The sequence below is a fragment of the Ursus arctos genome, unplaced genomic scaffold (assembly GCF_023065955.2).
Source record: "Ursus arctos isolate Adak ecotype North America unplaced genomic scaffold, UrsArc2.0 scaffold_37, whole genome shotgun sequence".
In the NCBI taxonomy this organism is placed as follows: domain Eukaryota; kingdom Metazoa; phylum Chordata; class Mammalia; order Carnivora; family Ursidae; genus Ursus; species Ursus arctos.
Genome location: NW_026623053.1, coordinates 3,585,992 through 3,606,075, shown reverse-complemented (window position 1 = coordinate 3,606,075; position 20,084 = coordinate 3,585,992). Strand labels below are relative to the sequence as shown.

Here is a 20,084-nt window from a genome sequence, read left to right as displayed (position 1 = left end):
AACGTCAGTTCTACCTTTATCTTCTACTTAGTTTATTATTCCTCGGGAAACATACTGCCTTCGCCTATCTGAAATGCGTGCGTTTGCCTAGAGACACGTTTAAGGAAGGAGACCAAGGACACGCACCTTAAACCTTACATTCCGCACACATCATATCCAAGCATAACCTGCATCACGCACCCTGGAACACCTGCACCAATCACACAACACGTAACATACATGAATGTCATACACATTGGCATGATACCATTTATTTAGGGAAGCGGGGACCATTCTGCTCGGGTCGGTATAAGGAGAATGAATGTCAGGAACATCCCTGGTTCAGTAAACCAGAGAAGCCACAGAGAAGCCATAGAGCTTAATCTTACAAAACTGAGAGAGCAAATCAGATGAACGAGCGCACAAGGGAATTCGCGCAGAGAAACCGTGCAGGTGGTTTTGACGGGAGGAAAGCGTGTGATGAGGCATGACTCTTACGTAGGCGGAAAACACGGGCACATCCATGCAAAGGAGAGAGTACAAGGGCTGTTGACGGAGGCAGGGGCTCCCACGTGGGCAGCACTGGACACCCTACTCGAGCCTGGGGGTGTGGGAAGACTTTCTATGTCTTGATGTCTAACACCTGGATGTCCTCTATGCCGTCCACGTGCCCGTCCCCGCCGCAGTGGAACTCCACGTAGCTGTAGCTGCCGTGCCCTCGGTAGCTCTTCCCGTTACCCTCCTGGTAGCACCGGAGTATTCTGAAGGGATGCTGGGCCCATACGTACACATTTCTGGAACGGTCTCTCCACTTCCTGAGGCAGATCTGCTCGATTTTGTGCCAAGACGTATAGATGAAGACGTGGTGGTCCCTGTCTTGGGGAGCTTCTCTCTCCCGCATGAGCTCGTCGCATTTGTAGTCGCTGAATTTCCAGCTTGCGCTCAGGTAGTGCTGTGTCCTGAATTCCCTCCAGGATGGGCTCTGGCTGCGGACGAGCAGGCCGCCGAGGGGAACCAGCAGGGCCAAGAGAGGGCCTAGGACCTTTAGGGAGGACGCCATCTGAGTCAGCAGAGCCAGCTGCGGGGCCACGGGGAAGAGAGAGGAGAGCATTAGCTCGGCACTGCCTCGAGAGCTGACCTGCACCTTGAAATTCCTCTCCTGCCGACGTAGGCTCTTGGCCCAATTTGACCACTTTGTTCCCGGGCTCCAAGAGGATCTATGTCCTTAGGAATCAGCTTTACCAGAACTGGAAACATGCTGGAGCCTGAGGGAGACAAACACAAAATGCCCCCAAATAGGTGAAGTTGATTTTGAGAAGTGGAGACAGCTGCCGCCTGCCCAATCTTCCACCCGCACTGAGGAGCCCGTCACCCTCTAGCTAACTGTTCAACAGTCCGGATCAAGTCTCCGAAGGCCGCGGCTCTAAAAGAAACTGGTAGGTCAAGCTCTGCGGCCGTGAAGTGGAAAGGGTTGGCCCCACGTAAGGGAATGAGGGTGTTAGGTGAAGACCTGGGTGATATTTTCCAAGCAAGAAGGCTTTGGTTTCCTCAAACCCCAGGCTACAGTTCCATTGATTCTGCAAAATGGTGTTTATCTGACCCTGATTTCCTTAGAACACTTCCCCAAAGCCTGTGTGAAACCTGTTGTCACTTCTGACTACCCACATGCTTCTCAGCGGCCATTTACCTCATTCTCATAATCATAAATCATCTTGATTTTTGGTGCAGAGTGCAGTCATACAGGATCTCCAGTTTTGAAATAGTGTTCTCATCCATCAACAACAAGATTGAAACTACCCTCACAGCAGCTACTCTGGTCATAATGAGGGCATAGATCTGTTTGCAAAAGTCTCCCCTTAAACCAGGTCTCTGTCCTCATTCCACAAGAAGTGCAGCTGGTCCTATGGCATCTCTAACCTGGTTCTCAGCTCTCTGAGCACTGTGTTCACAAACGGGCCTGAGAATATCTGCCTCATGGACCCGTGACCATCTAATGAGAGATGTAAGTGAGAGCACTTCTGAGAATGTTGTAGGGACCCAGGATAGGCCGCCCCAAAAGGTGTCCCAGTGGCATATTTATTATGTTGAATTGAAGCTACTTGGAAAACAGCCAGTGCGAGGGCACTGAGACCCTCTTCTGTCCCCCAAAAGCAGAAATTGAGTCTGTCTTATGAATGATACCCGCCCTGCACTAAGAAATAAAAGACATTCTTATCACCAGAGATAGGGGTTTTTTTATTTTTTAAGTAAGCTCTATGACCAACATGGGGCTTGAACTCATAAACCTGATATCAAGAGTCACCTGTTCCAACATTTGCTGCAACATGGACGGACTGGAGGAAATAATGCTAAGTGAAATAAGTCAAGCAGAGAAAGACAATTATCATATGGTTTCACTCATTTATGGAACATAAGAAATAGGAAGATTGGTAGGAGAAGAAAGGGAAGAAGAAAGAGGGGGTAAACAGAAGGGGGAATGAACCACAAGAGACTATGGACTCTGAGAAACAAACTGAGGGCCTCAGACGGGAGGGGGGTGGGGGAATGGGATAGGCTGGTGATGGGTAGTAAGGAGGGCACGTATTGCATGGTGCACTGGGTGTCATATGCAACTAATGAATCATCAAGCCTTACATCAAAAACTAGGGATGTACTGTATGGTGACTAACATAATATAATAAAAAATATTATTTTAAAAAAAAGAAGAGTCGCCTGTTCCAGTAACTGATGTGACCAGGCACCCACAGGGATAGGGATTTTGAAGCCAGGAAAGCTGTATAAACAAACTTTCTTGCTTTTTTTTATCTACTACTTCAGCCCAGATTCTGCTTGGAATTCCTTACTAATTAAAACACCCAGACATTTGTTTTCTCTGTCCTGTCAATTCCTCACGAATCTATTGTCTCATTGTTTAAAATGTATGAAAACTGCCTGCCTCGGTCACTTCTTTGGGACCTCAACTTCATTGTTGGGCCTCTGTGAGCACAAAAAATCTTTGCCTTTTTCCTCCTATTAAATCTGTCTTGTGTCAACTTTAATCTAAAACTTGCTGGAAGAATCTGGAAGGATAGAAGGAAATTTTTTCGTCCTCTATCATGTCAAGTGCTCAGTCAGGCACAGAAGACAGATAGGCACATTCACACCTGGGCCACCCTATACCTCACCCAAAGGTCCTAACCAGGATAGAAGACCAGGATTCAAGCTGCTTCAATGTATTATGCTTGTGAAGATGGGGAAGGAAGTGGGAGTAGGGGTGGAGGGGTTGTGGGGAGAGACTGTATCACTGGGATTAATCCTCTGTTGAATTCAGGTCTTTGCTTCTTACAGATTGGATCACTTTCCAGTCTTAACCCTTCCATGTAGAAATTCAGTGAGGCCCCTTCCAGTGTTTCTGGGCCTTTCCCCTCTAGCATCCTCAGCACCAACCCTGATTTGAACTCACCCCGTTCAGATCCAACACTCAGATGTCACTGGTCGAGGAAATCCGTATGTGGACCTGAAGAGCAGAGAGCCGGGCGGTCTGCGGCGGTGAAGAAGGGAAGAGTAGTGAGAGGCCCAGCACTCCAACTGATTAGGAGCCCGGGGGTGGGGGACAGCCCTCCTACGTGAACCTGTTTCTGTGTCTTCTCATCCAGAACACCTAAAGTTCACTCTGAGAATAGCCCAGAGCAAAGGTGTCCTACATCAAAGACTCACTGCTGGGTACAGAGGAAAGTTAAGGCCCTGGGAGGGGTCACACTGGAGAAGGGTAATGTGAACTTACCAGGAGATGGTCAACTCTAGCCCCTAAATTCACCTTCTGAAAAACTTCCGGGACAAGTGCCCAGCCGGCTAGGCTATGCTCTATGAGAACTTCAGTGGAAAAAACAAAAAACACAACGACCCAGCTCTGGAGCTGTGGACTGTGGAATCTTCATGGAGAGGGGAGAGTGTGTTGTCAAAGGCGCAGGGTGTGGATAAAGTGAGAAGCTGAACGTGTTTCCATCAGCCCATTTCTTCAACAGCTGCTTCTAGCCAAGCCACCTTGGGTGAGTCTCTCCCTGGGCCACCTTAGTATCGGAGAGGCAGGAAGGAGAGCAGAGTTTGCCACTGCAAATGTTACCTCTCGGGCAAAAGGATGAATTTGAAGAAACCAGAAACACAGGAGAAGCTCTAAACCAGAGCGGAAGTTAGCCTCCTTAGAGGAACATTTACATTTATAAAGGAAATTTCTACTGGAAGTGTATCTCCCTCTTAGTGCCAGAAAGAGGAGGATGAGTCTACAAATCAGAAGAAACTCTTACCAAGGAAAGAAAGAAAGAAAGAAAGAAAGAAAGAAAGAAAGAAAGAGAAAGAAAGAAAGAAAGAAAGAAAGAAAGAAAGAAAGAAAGAAAGAAAGAAAGAAAGAAAGAAAGAAAGAAAGGGAAAGAAAGTCATGGGGCGCCTGGGTGGCTCAGTCCTTAAGCGTCTGCCTTCATCTCAGGGCGTGATCCCAGCGTTATGGGATCGAGCCCCATATTGGGCTCCCTGCTCTGCTGGGAGCCTGCTTCTTCTTCTCCCACTCCCCCTGCTTGTGTTCTCTCTCTCTGGCTGTCTCTCTCTCTGTCAAATAAATAAATAAAATCTTTAAAAAAGAAAGAAAGAAACTCTTATCAATGGGGAAGGCACTGACTTAAATATGTCTAACAAACCCTACCATTGTTTGCTGGGCTTTTCCTGGTAACCTCCCATAATTGGCCTCCCCACCCCCATTCCAATATCTTTCCTTTTTCTTTAGCTGAAGATGGTATTCAAGGTGGTGGCTTGAGTCATTTTTGGCCATTTTACTCAGTTTTTCTGAATATCTCCAATATATCGGAGATATATGGTCTTAAACTTTGGTTTGTTTTTCTTTTCTCAACCTCTTTTTATTACAGAGATAATAAAAGAAACTAGAACGTGTACACCAAAACTTGTAAGGAAAAGAAAAGAGGAATGCTTTTCTTTTATCTTTTTTTAAAAGTATTTATTTATTTTAGACAAAGGGAGAGAGAGCCAGTCTGACTAGGGGAGGGGTAGAGGGAAAAGCAGACAAACCACTGAGAAGGGAGCAAGACTTGGGGCTCCATCCCAGTTAAGGCAGACCCTTAACTGCGTGAGCCACCCAGGCGCCCCAAGGGGAATGCTTCTACACATTGTTTACAGAGAAGTTTGACTGTGTTGGTGGCAGAAAACTAATCTGGTCTGCACATCACTGGTTGCTGCGGGGATCGCTGCGCAAAGTCCCGTAGCTACTGCAGCAAGTTGCGGGGGTTCCGCAGTCGTTAGAGTCTTTATGGTTTGGCCCAGTTCAGAATCCTGACTCCACCCAGTGAGAGTGTGCGGAAGGGCCGCCTCCTCAATCACCTCCCTGCTCCATTTTATTTTTTATTTTATTTTATTTATTTAGTTAGTTAGTTAGTTAGTTTTTTAGTTCCATTCTTTATTAATGTTTGAGGACTTCTTTTTTTAATTTTTTTTTATTATATTATGTTAGTCACCATCCCTAGTTTTTGATGTAAAGTTCCATAATTCATTACTTGCATATAACACCCAGTGCACCATGCAATACGTGCCCTCCTTACTACCCATCACCGGTCTATCCCATTCCCCCACCCCCCTCCCCTCTGAAGCCCTCAGTTTGTTTCCCAGAGTCCATAGTCTCTCATGGTTCATTCCCCCTTCTGTTTACCCCCCCTTTCTTCTTCCCTTTCTTCTCCTACTGATCTTCCTACTTCTTATGTTCCATAAATGAGTGAAACCGTATGATAATTTTCCTTCTCTGCTTGACTTACTTCACTTAGCATTATCTCCTCCAGTGCCGTCCATGTTGCAGCAAATGTTGAGAACTCGTTCTTTCTGATAGCTGAGTAATATTCCATTGTATATATGGACCACAGCTTCTTAATCCAGTCATCTGTTGAAGGGCATCTCAGCTCCTTCCACGATTTAGCTATTGTGGACATTGCTGCTATGAACATTGGGGTGCATATGGCCCTTCTCTTCCCTACGTCTGTATCTTTGGGGTAAACACCCAGTAGTGCAATGGCTGGATCATAGGGTAGCTCCATTTTTAACTTTTTAAGGGACCTCCACACTGTTTTCCAGAGTGGCTGCACCAACCTGCATTCCCACCAACAATGTAGGAGGGATCCCCTTTCTCCACATCCTCTCCAGCAATTGCTGTTTCCTGCCTTGTCAATTTTTGCCATTCTAACTGGCGTAAGGTGGTATCTTAGTGTGGTTTCTATTTGAATTTCCCTGATGGCTAAGGATTTTGAACATTTTTTCATGTGTCTGTTAGCCAGTTGTATGTCTTCATTAGAAAAGTGTCTGTTCATATCTTCCGCCCATTTTATGATTTGTTTATTTGTTTCTTGTGTATCGAGTTTGAGAAGTTCTTTGTAGATCTTGGATACCAGTCTTTTATATGCAGTGTCATTCGCAAATATCTTCTCCCATTCCGTGGCTCCCTACTCCGTTTTAAACGCATTGACATAAGTGAACTTTATTTATTTTTGTTTTGGAGTAAACTCTACCCTCAACGTGGGGTTCGAACTCATGACCCTAAGATCAGGAGTCACCTGCTCTACCAGCTGCGCCATCAGATGCCCCGTACGTGACTCCGTCTCACTTAACCTTCACGGGGGGGGGGGGGGGGGGGGCAAGGGAAATTGTTCTTTTCTGTTTTAGTCCGAATGTTCAGTTTACACCCAGAACTTCTCTTCAAACGTGTATTGGAAGCAATGCATCCTGGCGTCTAGTCTCCTGATTCTCTCCTTGAATGGGAACTAGTCATCAGGATTAGATGGAGAAATACTGGCATTTATAGAAACTCGTTGGTGATTCTGTATAAAACTCTGGTGCTCCTCAAAGCCCAGCTCAAGCCAAGAATTCCTGAATATCAGGGCATCATAGGCTGAAGGACTGAAGGGCGGTTGTGTCATGAGCCTGCTATGAAGGGGTCACATTAGTTGTGTCTTTCCACAACGCCAGCTTTAGTCAATCATAGAGCAAAGTTAAAGCACAGTTATAAGCAGGTTCAGCATTCCAAACTCGATGACATTTCACCATGTCAGTCACTTGGCTTCTTACGCAGCACACAGAGCAGGACACCAGACAAACCACAGAACCACGCAGATAACAGAGGGTGTAGTAAGTTAACGACCAAACTTGAAATCAGTCTGTGGGCGCACAGTTGAGATAAGGCCGCGGTCAGATCTGGGTCAGCTCTGGGCACTCACTTCTTATGTTCAAGCACGGAAGGATCTCGGTTCTGTTTGGAGATCAATGGGGCAGAGCCATCGGGGGCTTTTTAAGTGGTCCGACATAGAGGATTAAGGTCTGAAGAGTCTGACAGTTTGCTGCCCAAGTCCTCCCCTTTCTAAAGGGATTGAATCAGTTTCAGGCCCCTGCAGATCTCCTCTGGTTCTGCTCCTTCTCAGTTCTGGGGTGTCAGCTGACACTGGTCCCAGGGAATAACTCCTAGCTGCCGTACCTTGAACTACTTGTCATGGCTTGACACAGGCCCCTGCTTGACACAGGGTCCCACTTGACTTGAGAGACTCCATTTTGCTCTCTACAGGTTGTCTCAGATCACACTGTGTAAACCCAACTACTGTCTAGCAATTTGGGATTAAAAAGGAAAGTAGAAACACAGGAATGCTGGGCACCTGGGTCTGGACGACTTGAAAGGCGAGTGGGAGAAAAATCAAGATGGCCGTCCCGTGGCCGTATATGCACAGCCCTTCCTAACAAGTTCACGTGACCCCTGAAGACCTGAATCAGGTAGTGACTCAGTGAATGCAGAGAGAGGCAGCGGGAGAAGCTAGGAGGGCTGACAGGTGAAGGGACAAGCTCAGAGACAGAGCCACAGGTTTCCAAGGCACCCTGTTTTACAGAATAGTATAGGACTTCAGTGAGGAATGTTGAGAATGTAGGAAGCAATGCATGTAAAAGTAGTTTGTTAAACAATCAAGGGTTAATGTTGATCTGAATTGTTGACAATATCATCATCACGTTGTTCTACCCCAGTCATTGCCAGTTTTAACCAGTTAATCCAGTGTTTCTCAAAGAAGTGTGATATTCCACTTTTGATATGGAAGAAAAATTATTGTGATACCAAAGCATCCATACCCATACATTCAATCGTGAGCTAAGCCATAAGCTCTCAGGCGTCTCTGAAATGAAGCCGTTAGGAAGCACCCTAGACTGACCTGTGGGAACATATCCCTTCATATCCACAGGAATCAAGCACCAAAGCAGCCCGGGCAAGTCCGGTAACCATTGCTTCTGAGAGCCGTTCAGTCGGTGTGCTTCCTCGAGCCCGTCTACCAGCTTCTGTAACAGAAGCCGCTTGGGTTGCGGCTTCTCATTTGAGTTCCTAAAGAGATAGTATCCCTTGAATATCCATTTAAAATCATGTGTTAATTATATTCTTTCTGTAAACATTTTCCTTGACTTTAACTCCTTTCTACTAATTCCTTGATATTGCCTTTTGTTCACCGTCATTCAATTTTTTCAGTGTTTTGGGACAACGGCTTCTCAAAACCACATCGGTGATGCATTTCCTCATGCAGATGACGATAATGTCTTAGGGTGTCTCAACCTGGAATCCATGGTCTCCCAAGGACTCCGTGGATGGAATTTACAGGGTCATGGACTGGGATGGACTGTTAACTTCAAAAAATAAATCTACCACGGGGATGTACTGTATGGTGACTAACATAATATAATAAAAAATCATTAAAAAGTAAAAAAAAAATAAATAAATAAAAATCTACCAGTTATTTTACCAGCAAAAATGGGCTTATTCAGGAATAGCAGAGAATTGTAACCAGGGACAAGCAAGCTACAGCAAAACTATAGGCATGTGCCTGAACAAAAGAGAAGAGCACTTTTTTCTAGGGGAAAGGAAGAAGTTTAGAAGGCTGTCGTAAACAGAAAGTGCCCAGCCTGGGAGCTGGAAGTGTAGTAGCTTTGCTTGGCTGGGTTGTGACGGTCTAAACCGGCTGGACTGTTCAGGAGCAGAGTGGAGAAGCCCATCTTCTGCGGGGCTAGTGGAGCAGTTTGCCTTGCAAAGTAGTCCTTTCCTGTTGGAGCTGTAATTGGTGAGAGTCGTAGGGCACGAGCGCGCCCCCTGCTGGCCGCCACAGCCATTCTAAACCAGGTTTCCTTTTATTAATTTTCACAGGGGAAAAAATTAACATCTTTCTTTTCACTAACCTGCCACTGAAATTTAACAATTCCTTCATTTCTGGGGGCACCTGGCTGGCTAAGTCGGAAGAGTATGAGACTCTTGATTGTGGGGTATGAGTTCATACTCCACATTGGGTGTAGAGGTGACTTAAATAAATACAACTTAAAAAAAAAAAGATTTCTTTCTGTTGATGGTCTTTTTGGTTATTTCCCTATCTTGCTACTGTGAACGATGCTGCAATGAACGTAGGGGCGTGGATATCTCTTTGAGATCTTGACTTGAATTCCTTTGTATAAACACCCAGAAGTGGGATTGCTGGATCCTATGGTAGTTCAATTTTTAAAAAGATTTATATATTTATTTGGGGGAGGGGAGAGGCAGAGGGAGACAGAGTGAATCCTGAGCACAGAATCTTGAGAGACCCCCGGCTATACCCTGTGCATTCACTGGGGAGCCCAGACCTATTTAGCAGATCCCCGGGTTGTCAGGGTTAGAACCGTGTGTGAACGTACTATGCACACTCCGCGAGCTCTCCGTGCCACCGCCAAATAAACAGAGACCATTTTTTCAAGGGAAATGTGTAAAAGCCTTGAGCAGAGTTTGAAGGACTGATGAACTTTCTTGCTCCTAAGTTCCAGAGACACCCTGAAGGGCAAGTGGCAGGAGCCTTGGGTTGCTGAATAACCTCAAAGGTCACCTGGGCCCAACTAGTTCCCCTGAGAATGTCGACAAATGCAATGTAGATGGCCCCAGGCCGGCAACGACGTGCAAGGGATCCGAAACACACACACTCAAGGTCATTACGATGCAGCAGAAAGTGATTTTATTGCTGTGAACACAGTGCAACAAAGCTTGGCAGAAGTTCCAAGGTTAACAATAGGGGGCCTGGGTCTTTCTTTGCCTCTTCCCTAGTGCCTTCCTTCAAAACACGCAGAGCTCCAGAGCAGAAAAGAATCCTATTTGTTTTCATCCCCAACTCTGATCTCGCACCTTGGCCCTGTAATTCTCCCACTCCCCTCCTTCTTTCTTCTATGGGAACCATGGAAGTCAACAAAGGAGAAGAAAGGCAGAAGAGATCATGAGAGAGCCTGCAGCGAGTGAGAGAGGAAGTAATGGAAACCTTAGTCTAATCTAAGTGGACAGGAACCAGAGGATAGGGAGGGTCCCCCGGCTGAGGAGGGTTGCAGGCAACAGTGTAGAACTGGTTCTGGGGAGTGGTGCTGTAGCGGCAGTTGGGGAATCTCCCTCCAGTGAGATTGCAGAAGGTCATGCCGATACGATTTGCACTCCGGTGACAGTTATTCTGACCATTCCTGCAGGGCCTGGTGGGCAAACGACAGGTAGCAGCCACGTTTTGGAAGTTGGTGTGCAAAAAGGTGTTCTGAGGTTTACAGCGCTGATTATTATTATTGACACGACCCATTGCATCGTTGCATTGGACAGGACCTCCACTTATATGCTGAATTTGAAACCATTGGGCCCTGGTGCGGGGTTGAGCCCAAGCACCAAGTGGATGCACCGGCCCCCATGATCCCAGCAGCAACAGGAGGAGAGGAAAGGGTCCCAGAAGATTCAGCATCATCTCTCCTGTGCAGGAAGAGGGAAGAAAATGAGAGAATGATAGTAGTAGAAGCCATAAGAGCAAAATTATTACCCACAACCATTTAGACCTTTAGTGTGCCTTTTAAGATTTCATTGGTCCTTTTCTAGTTTTTTGCATCACCTTCTTTCTGACTTGAGTCTCACAATTCTCTGAAGGACCCGAAGCTCAGGGAGGAGGAATGTGAGGTAAGATGACTGTTCCTCCGACTGGCAGATCCCATTCTTCTCTTTGTCCTGTACTTACTGGTCCAGAACCTAGTCTCTTCCCTCCTCCCTCCTGCAATATTTCTCCCCCATCTATTTGACATGGACCTTCTGGCCATCTTCACGGCTCTACCCTCCCCAGCCCCCAGGCTTCTGCTCTTACCAGGTCTCCTGCTGGGGCTCCCGCTGAGAACAGAGGCAGTAGTGAGTGCCAGGCTCAGAGGCTTTGGTCTGCTGTTCCTCTGCCAGGTAGGTCAGCGCCGCGTGCGTGCAGCAGGGAAGGGTTCCGAGCCCCAGGACAGAGGACAGGGAACCTAGTGCTTGGAAGATGCACTGCTCGTGCCCGGTGTGGATGAGACCCACGCTCTCCAACTCACTGTTTAAAGCCAGTGTCCCTGCAGACACAGGAAGAGCAAGTCTACTTATAGGCACAAAGAAGAAGCAATAACTTCCTCAAAGAAGTTGTGAGGAAATTATGACTTCCTGATACCCATTGAGTGCTTCCTTCCCTCAGGCTTTAGTGTTTCACGCTCCATGATTTCAGTTCTTTAGGAGAAAACACACCACAAACGCACAAGACTCCTCCAGTCCAGCTGCCAGTTGCAAGTCCAGCTGGTCCCCTGCGCTTCTGACTGCCTGGCTATGAATCTGACCTTCCGCCAACTCCCTTGCTCGCTCCGTTACTTTGCTGGAGTGGCGCACAGAACTCAAGGAAACACTGATGGTTGACCAGTTTCCTACGGATATGATAAAGGAGACAGAGGAAGAGCCAGATAAGGAGCTCCCTAGAGTAAGGGGGTAGGCAAACTAGTGAAGGACCGTCTTTTTCATGGTGTTGGGGTGCATCACCCTCCACGTAGATGACGTGGGAAAGATGTTAGCGTTTGAAACTGATGGCCAAGAAAGAAATCTTGACACATGTTTGGAGTAAAAAGGTGGTTTTATGAAAGCAGGGGACAGGACCCGTGGGTAGAAAGAGCTGCACTGGGGTCTTGAGGAGTGGCCCATGACCTACTTTCAAGTTGAGAGGGGGTTAGGGAGAGGGTAAGTCTCTAAGGAACTTTGGAAGGAAAGTTTCCAGGACCTTGAGGGGACTCGCTAGTGTTAGGAAAAGGTCATTTATTCCTGTCTAATTGAACCCTAGTCACGAGACCCTTCGGATGTACACCGGTGGGCCATATGCCTGGGGGATGATTGCCAATATATACCTTGGGGAGAAGAGACAAAGGAAGATTCCAAAGGAATTTTTGTATATGACGGTAGACTTACAGGATCCTGGGGGCTTGGGGTAATGTTGAGCTAAGATGGCCTTTTGTCCTTAATAAATTGTCAACATGGAGGCAGCTGAGATCCCACAGGAATGTCCCTCTAGCGGTTTCAAGCGCTGGTCAATGCACTGGAGGACGTACGGAAATTTAAGTTTTTCTTTGGCCTTGTTCCCACATCACTGGCATCACTGCTCGAGATTCAGACTCTAAGAAGAGTGAAGGGGAAGAAGCAATCTTTTTCTCTCTCCTTCCTTCTCAGCTATGGCCTTTACAACATAAGACAGATTAACAAGAGAAAAACCAACAGAAGTTTGTTAGCATGGATATGTCATGTATACATGGGAGTGATGCAGGGATTGGTGCGAAATGTGGGATGCTGGGGACCAGGACCGAACGGTCAAGAACGAATTCTAGAGTCGTCTTTGGTGCAAAAATGGTGATTTTATTAATGTCCTGGGACAGGACCCGTGGGCAGAAAGAGCCGCAGTGCGGTTGTGAGGATTGGCTGACTCTACACTTTGAAGTTGGGGTGCGGTTAGGGATAGCCCAAGTCTCCAAGGAATTCGGAGGCAAGAGTTTTAGGACCTTGCAGGCCTAGCGGCGCTCAGATGAGCTCATTTACTACTGTCTGGTACAGCATGAGTCATGAGACCCTTCAGATGAATATCAGGGGGCCGCGGGCTTGGAGGATGCTTGCTAACCGATAACCTGGATGGGGCAGAGATAAAGGAAGTGTCCAAAGGGATTTTTGTATGTTAAAGGGGACTGACAGGACCCTGGGGGTTGGGCTAATGTCAGGCTAAGGTTTCCTGTTTCCTCTAGCAAATTTAACATTGAGGCAGCTGAGCTCTTAGAAGAAGGTCACTCTGCCTGTCCCAAGTGTTTGTCAGTGGGCTGCATGTCGTAAGGAAATTTAATTTTCTTTCTACATTACTTTTGATTTGTTCTTCACATCAGGAAGAGTCACTCAAAGAGGTGGTGAGACCTTGGGCGAACAGACCATCCTCAGCTAAAGCAAAGGAAGGAGAGTGTGGGGAAGGCAGGCTCCATCCTGGAAGGCTTGGTAAACAAAGGGAAGGTCCGTCATGCAGGGTTAGGGCTGTGCCTTCGCCATTGGTAAGAGTTTCTGGTGATTTACAGTCATCGTGATCTTGTCAGTAGACAGAGGGAAACACCCTTAGGAATAGAGATGTTCTCTATGATGATAAATGTCCCTTATTGGAAAATACGTAATTTATAGGCTGCTTTCAGAGCTTCTCCCTTGTCTTCTGTTTATCAAAATGATCACCCCAAAATCATGTTTGTGCCAAGGAGCCATCTTTTTGGGTAGTACATTCTGGTCTCCTACAGGAAAGAGTCTGGTTGGCCTAGCTTGAATCCCATGACCATTAATTAACTTAGTAGAGGGGATTTGAAACCTCGATGGTTAATCTCACAAATACCACACACCAGTGGGGGAGGGATAGTTATTGAAAGGAAAAGAATATTCACTACCCAAATGGGGAAAGTGGATGTGCGAAAACCCAAGCAGCACCACAAATCTATTCTATTCATTGTGCTTAAATCCATTTTCCTTCCCTATGGTATTCATACCATCTTTTAACCCTTTAATACAAGGAATTTTTAGAGGTTTTAGAATGAAGTAGTTGTGAAAACTTACTGTGGGAGACCAGAATAGAGCACTCTGGAAAATAAGTATAGGCACCCACACTATGCTACCACAAGATATGCCCCTACATTTTGGTTTTATTTGTTTGTTTGTTTTGTTTTCATTGTTTTAGAGAGACATAGACAGCACGTGTGAGTAGGGGGCAGGTGGCAGAGGGAGAGGGAGAGAATCCCAAGCAGCTCCACGCTCAGGACAGAGCTGGATGTGGGCCTCGATCTCATGACCCTGAGATCATGACCTGAGCCAACATCCAGAGTCAACACTTAGACTGAGCCATCCAGGTGCCCCACGCCATACATTTTGAAGCAGCTTTTATGAACTGAGAAAAACAATCAGTATTGCTCATCTGTAAATTGATTAATGATACAGAACTATTGGTTCAACACTAACCTCTTGTGTCTTTGGTTACTCACTATAGGTCCTCACCTCCCAGTGTCTGCTCGGCCCCAGGTGCACTGAGAAATTGCAAAGCTGCAAGAGCAGCTGCTCTTGGAACGTGCTGACCGACCCACATTCCTTGCTACTCCTTGGGCTAGACATCTGGGACTAGGAATGCAGCCACCTACCTGAAAATGTTACGCCCTTGGACTTTTCTCCAACTGTTTCAAGACCGGAGTCATTCAACAGTGCAGGAGGCTAAAGAACACAAGGTACTTGAATGTTTCGCGTTCCTGCTCCCCATCCCTGCTCGAGGCGAAAACCAAGGTTTATCTTTCTCTGTATCTCTCTTCCCCATTTAGCAAACCGAATTCTCATGGACGGTACTTACTTGTGTCCTCAACTTTTCCTTCTGCAATTTACTTCCTCTTTCCTCCAACAAAATATAAGTCTTTAGACCCATTCTTGAAGGTTCCATTTTAAAGCCCCATATCCCACTCTGTATCTCTTTCTAGTGAAAATTATTAATATCAGATAACCTCAGTTCTACCATTATCTTCTACTTAGTTTATTATTGCTCGGGAAACATACTGCCTTCGCCTATCTAAAATGCGTGCGTTTGCTTAGAGACACGTTTAAGGAATGAGACCAAGGACACGCACCTTAAACCTTACACTCTGCACACATCATATCCAAGCATAACCTGCATCACGCACCCTGGAACACCTGCACCAATCACACAACACGTAACATACATGAATGTCATACACATTGGCATGATACCATTTATTTAGGGAAGCGGGGACCATTCTGCTCGGGTCGGTATAAGGAGAATGAATGTCAGGAACATCCCTGGTTCAGTAAACCAGAGAAGCCACAGAGAAGCCATAGAGCTTAATCTTACAAAACTGCAAGAGCAAATCAGATGAACGAGCGCACAAGGGAATTCGCGCAGAGAAACCGTGCAGGTGGTTTTGACGGGAGGAAAGCGTGTGATGAGGCATGACTCTTACATAGGCGGAAAACACGGGCACATCCATGCAAAGGAGAGAGTACAAGGGCTGTTGACGGAGGCAGGGGCTCCCACGTGGGCAGCACTGGACACCCTACTCGAGCCTGGGGGTGTGGGAAGACTTTCTATGTCTTGATGTCTAACACCTGGATGTCCTCTATGCCGTCCACGTGCCCGTCCCCGCCGCAGTGGAACTCCACGTAGCTGTAGCTGCCGTGCCCTCGGTAGCTCTTCCCGTTACCCTCCTGGTAGCACCGGAGTATTCTGAAGGGATGCTGGGCCCATACGTACACATTTCTGGAACGGTCTCTCCACTTCCTGAGGCAGATCTGCTCGATTTTGTGCCAAGACGTATAGATGAAGACGTGGTGGTCCCTGTCTTGGGGAGCTTCTCTCTCCCGCATGAGCTCGTCGCATTTGTAGTCGCTGAATTTCCAGCTTGCGCTCAGGTAGTGCTGTGTCCTGAATTCCCTCCAGGATGGGCTCTGGCTGCGGACGAGCAGGCCGCCGAGGGGAACCAGCAGGGCCAAGAGAGGGCCTAGGACCTTTAGGGAGGACGCCATCTGAGTCAGCAGAGCCAGCTGCGGGGCCACGGGGAAGAGAGAGGAGAGCATTAGCTCGGCACTGCCTCGAGAGCTGACCTGCACCTTGAAATTCCTCTCCTGCCGACGTAGGCTCTTGGCCCAATTTGACCACTTTGTTCCCGGGCTCCAAGAGGATCTATGTCCTTAGGAATCAGCTTTACCAGAACTGGAAACATGCTGGAGCCTGAGGGAGACAAACACAAAATGCCCCCAAATAGGTGAAGTTGATTTTGAGAAGTGGAGACAGCTGCCGCCTGCCCAATCTTCCACCCGCACTGAGGAGCCCGTCACCCTCTAGCTAACTGTTCAACAGTCCGGATCAAGTCTCTGAAGGCCGCGGCTCTAAAAGAAACTGGTAGGTCAAGATCTGTGGCCGTGAAGTGGGAAGGGTCGGCCCCACTTAAGGCAATGAGGGTGTTAGGTGAAGACCTGGGTGATATTTTCCAAGCAAGAAGGCTTTGGTTCCCTCAAACCCCAGGCTACAGTTCCATTGATTCTGCAAAATGACCCTGATTTCCTTAGAACACTTCCCCAACGCCTGTGTGAAACCTGTTGTCACTTCTGACTACCCACATACTTCTCAGCGGCCATTTACCTCATTCTCATAATCATAAATCATCTTGATTTGTGGTGCAGAATGCAGTCATACAGGATCTCCAGTTTTGAAATAGTGTTCTCATCCATCAACAACAAGATTGAAACTACCCTCACAGCAGCTACTCTGGTCATAATGAGGGCATAGATTCGTTTGCAAAAGTCTCCCCTTTAAACCAGCTCTCTGTCCTCATTCCACAAGGAGTGCAGCTGGTCCTATGGCATCTCTAACCTGGTTCTCAGCTCTCTGAGCACTGTGTTCACAAACGGGCCTGAGAATATCTGCGTCATGGACCCGTGACCATCTAATGAGAGATGTAAGTGAGAGCACTTCTGAGAATGTTGTAGGGACCCAGGACAGGCCGCCCCAAAAGGTCTCCCAGTGGCATATTTATTATGTTGAATTGAAGCTACTTGGAAAACAGCCAGTGCGAGGACACTGAAACCCTCTTCTGTCCCCCAAAAGCAGAAATTGAGTCTCTCTTATGAATGATACCTTCCGTGCCCTAAGAAATAAAAAGACATTCTTATCACCAGAGATAGGGATTTTTTGTTATTATTTTTTAAGTAAGCTCTATGCCCAACATGGGCCTTGAACTCATAAACCTGATATTAAGAGTCACCTGTTCCAACATTTGCTGCAACATGGACAGGACTGGAGGAGATAATGCTATGTGAAATAAGTTAAGCAGTGAAAGACAATTATCATATGGTTTCACTCATTTATGGAACAAAAGGAGTAGGAAGATGGTAGGGGAAGAAAGGGAAGAAGAAAGAGGGGGTAAACAGAAGGGGGAATGAACCACGAGAGACTATGGACTCTGGGAAACAAACTGAGGGCTCCAGAGGGGAGGGCGGTGGAGGAATGGGATAGGCTGGTGATGGGTAGTAAGGAGGGCACGTATTGCATGGTGCACTGGGTGTTATACGCAACTAATGAATCATGGAACTTTACATCAACAACTAGGGATGCACTGTATGGTGACTAACATAATATAATAAAAAATATTATTTAAAAAAAAAAAAGAGTCGCCTGTTCCAGTAACTGATGTGACCAGGCACCCACAGGGATAGGGATTTTGAAGCCAGGAAAGCTGTATAACCAAACTTTCTTGCTTTTTTTTATCTACTACTTCAGCCCAGATTCTGCTTGGAATTCCTTACTAATTAAAACACCCAAACATTTGTTTTCTCTGTCCTGTCAATTCCTCACGAATCTATTGTCTCATTGTTTAAAATGTATGAAAACTGCCTGCCTCGGTCACTTCTTTGGGACCTCAACTTCATTGTTGGGCCTCTGTGAGCACAAAAAATCTTTGCCTTTTTCCTCCTATTAAATCTGTCTTGTGTCAACTTTAATCTAAAACTTGCTGGAAGAATCCGGAAGGATAGAAGGAAATTTTTTTGTCCTCTATCATGTCAAGTGCTCTGTCAGGCACAGTAGACAGGCACATTCACACCTGGGCCACCCTATACCTCACCCAAAGGTCCTAACCAGGATAGAAGACCAGGATTCAAGCTGCTTCAATTTATTATGCAGTGTATTATGCCTCCCCCAATGTACTTTGGGGGAGGAAGTGGGAGTAGGGGTGGAGGGGTTGTGGGGAGAGACTGTATCACTGGGATTGATCCTCTGTTGAATTCAGGTCTTTGCTTCCTACAAATTGGATCACATTCCAGTCTTAACCCTTCCATGTAGAAATTCAGTGAGGCCCCTTCCAGTGTTTCTGGGCCTTTCCCCTCAAGCATCCTCAGCACCAATCCTAACTCGAACTCACCCCGTTCCGTTCCAACACTCAGGTGTCACTGGTCGAGGAAATCCATATGTGGACCTGAAGAGCAGAGAGCCGGGCGGTCTGCGGCGGTGAAGAAGGGAAGAGTAGTGAGAGGCCCAGCACTCCAACTGATGAGGAGCCCGGGGGGTGGGGGACAGCCCTCCTACGTGAACCTGTTCCTGTGTCTTCTCATCCAGAACACCTAAAGTTCACTCTGAGAATAGCCCGGAGCAAAGGTGTCCTACATCAAAGACTCATTGCTGGGTACAGAGGAAAGTTAAGGCCCTGGGAGGGGTCACACTGGAAGGGTAATGTGAACTTGCCAGGAGATGGTCAACTCTAGCCCCTAAATTCACCTTCTGAAAAACTTCCGGGACAAGTGCCCAGCCGGCTAGGCTATGCTCAATGAGAACTTCAGTGGAAAAAACAAAAAACACAATGACCCAGCTCTGGAGCTGTGGACTGTGGAATCTTCATGGAGAGGGGAGAGTGTGTTGTCAAAGGCGCAGGGTGTTGATAAAGTGAGAAGCTGAACATGTTTCCATCAGCCCATTTCTTCAACAGCTGCTTCTAGCCAAGCCGCCTTGGGTGAGTCTCTCCCTGGGCCACCTTAGTATCGGAGAGGCAGGAAGGAGAGCAGAGTTTGCCACTGCAAATGTTACCTCTGGGGCAGAAGGATGAATTTGAAGAAACCACAAACACAGGAGAAGCTCTAAACCAGAGCGGAAGTTAGCCTCCTTAGAGGAACATTTACATTTATAAAGGAAATTTCCACTGGAAGTGTATCTCCCTCTTAGTGCCAGAAAGAGGAGGATGAGTCTGTGAATCACAAGAAACTCTTATTAACGAGGAAGAAAAAGAAAGAAAGAAAGAAAGAAAGAAAGAAAGAAAGAAAGAAAGAAAGAAAGAAAGAAAAGGAAGGAAGGAAGGAAGGAAGGAAGGAAGGAAGAAAAGAAAAAGAAAGAAAGAAAGAAAGAAAGAAAGAAAGAAAGAAAGAAAGAAAGAAAGAAAGAAAGAAAGAAACTGTTACCAATGGGGAAGGCACTGACTTAAATATGCCTATCCAACCCTACCATTGTTTGCTGGGCTTTTCCTGGTAACCTCCCATAATTGGCCTCCCCACCCCCACTCCAACACCTTTCTATTTTCTTTAGCTAAAGATGGTTTTCAAAGTGGGGGCGTGAGTCGTTTTGGGCCATTTTACTCAGTTTTTCTGGATGTCTCCAATATACCGGAGATTATACGCTCTTAAACTTTGGTTTGTTTTTCTTTTCTCAATCTCTTTTTATTACAGAGATAGTAAAGTACCTAGAAAGTGTCCACCAAAAATTATAAGGGGCCAATGATAAAACAAAAGTTTTTATTTGAGATCAAGACTTGTAGTTTGGTATAAACTGATTTCAGAAGGCAGATGATGTCCCACTAGAGCGGAAAGAATAGGGGTTTCCGGACAGAAAAGAGGAATGTTTTTCTTTTATTCTTTTTTTTTTTTTTTAAGATTTTATTTATTTTAGAGAGAGAGAGCGCGCCAGTCTGACTGGGGGAGGGGCAGGGGGGAAGCAGACAAACCACTGAGCAGGGAGCCCGACTTTAGGCTCCATCCCAGGACCCAAAGGCAGACCCTTAACTGCGTGAGCCACCCAGGCGCCCCAAGGGGAATGCTTCTCCACCTTGTTTACAGAGAAGTTTGACTGTGTTGGTGGCAGAAAACTAATCTGGCCTGCACATCACTGGTTGCTGCGGGGATCGCTGCGCAAAGGCCGGTAGCTACGGCAGCAAGTTCGGGGGTTCCGCAGTTGTTAGAGTCTTTTTGGTTTGGCCCA

General features: G+C 46.6%; 2 protein-coding genes across 2 annotated transcripts; both read right to left on the bottom strand.

Moving 5' to 3' along the window:
• Positions 1-393: 393 nt before the first annotated feature.
• On the bottom strand, positions 394-1,128 carry LOC125282607 (epididymal secretory protein E3-beta-like). The gene has a single exon (XM_048217815.2). The coding sequence runs from the start codon at positions 1,088-1,090 to the stop codon at positions 602-604; it is 489 nt and encodes a 162-aa protein (XP_048073772.2). The 5' UTR covers positions 1,091-1,128; the 3' UTR covers positions 394-601.
• Positions 1,129-15,340: 14,212 nt separating this feature from the next.
• LOC125283484 (epididymal secretory protein E3-beta-like) lies at positions 15,341-15,871 on the bottom strand. Its single transcript, XM_048225354.2, has one exon. The coding sequence runs from the start codon at positions 15,869-15,871 to the stop codon at positions 15,434-15,436; it is 438 nt and encodes a 145-aa protein (XP_048081311.1). The 3' UTR covers positions 15,341-15,433.
• Between the last annotated feature and the right edge of the window lie 4,213 nt (positions 15,872-20,084).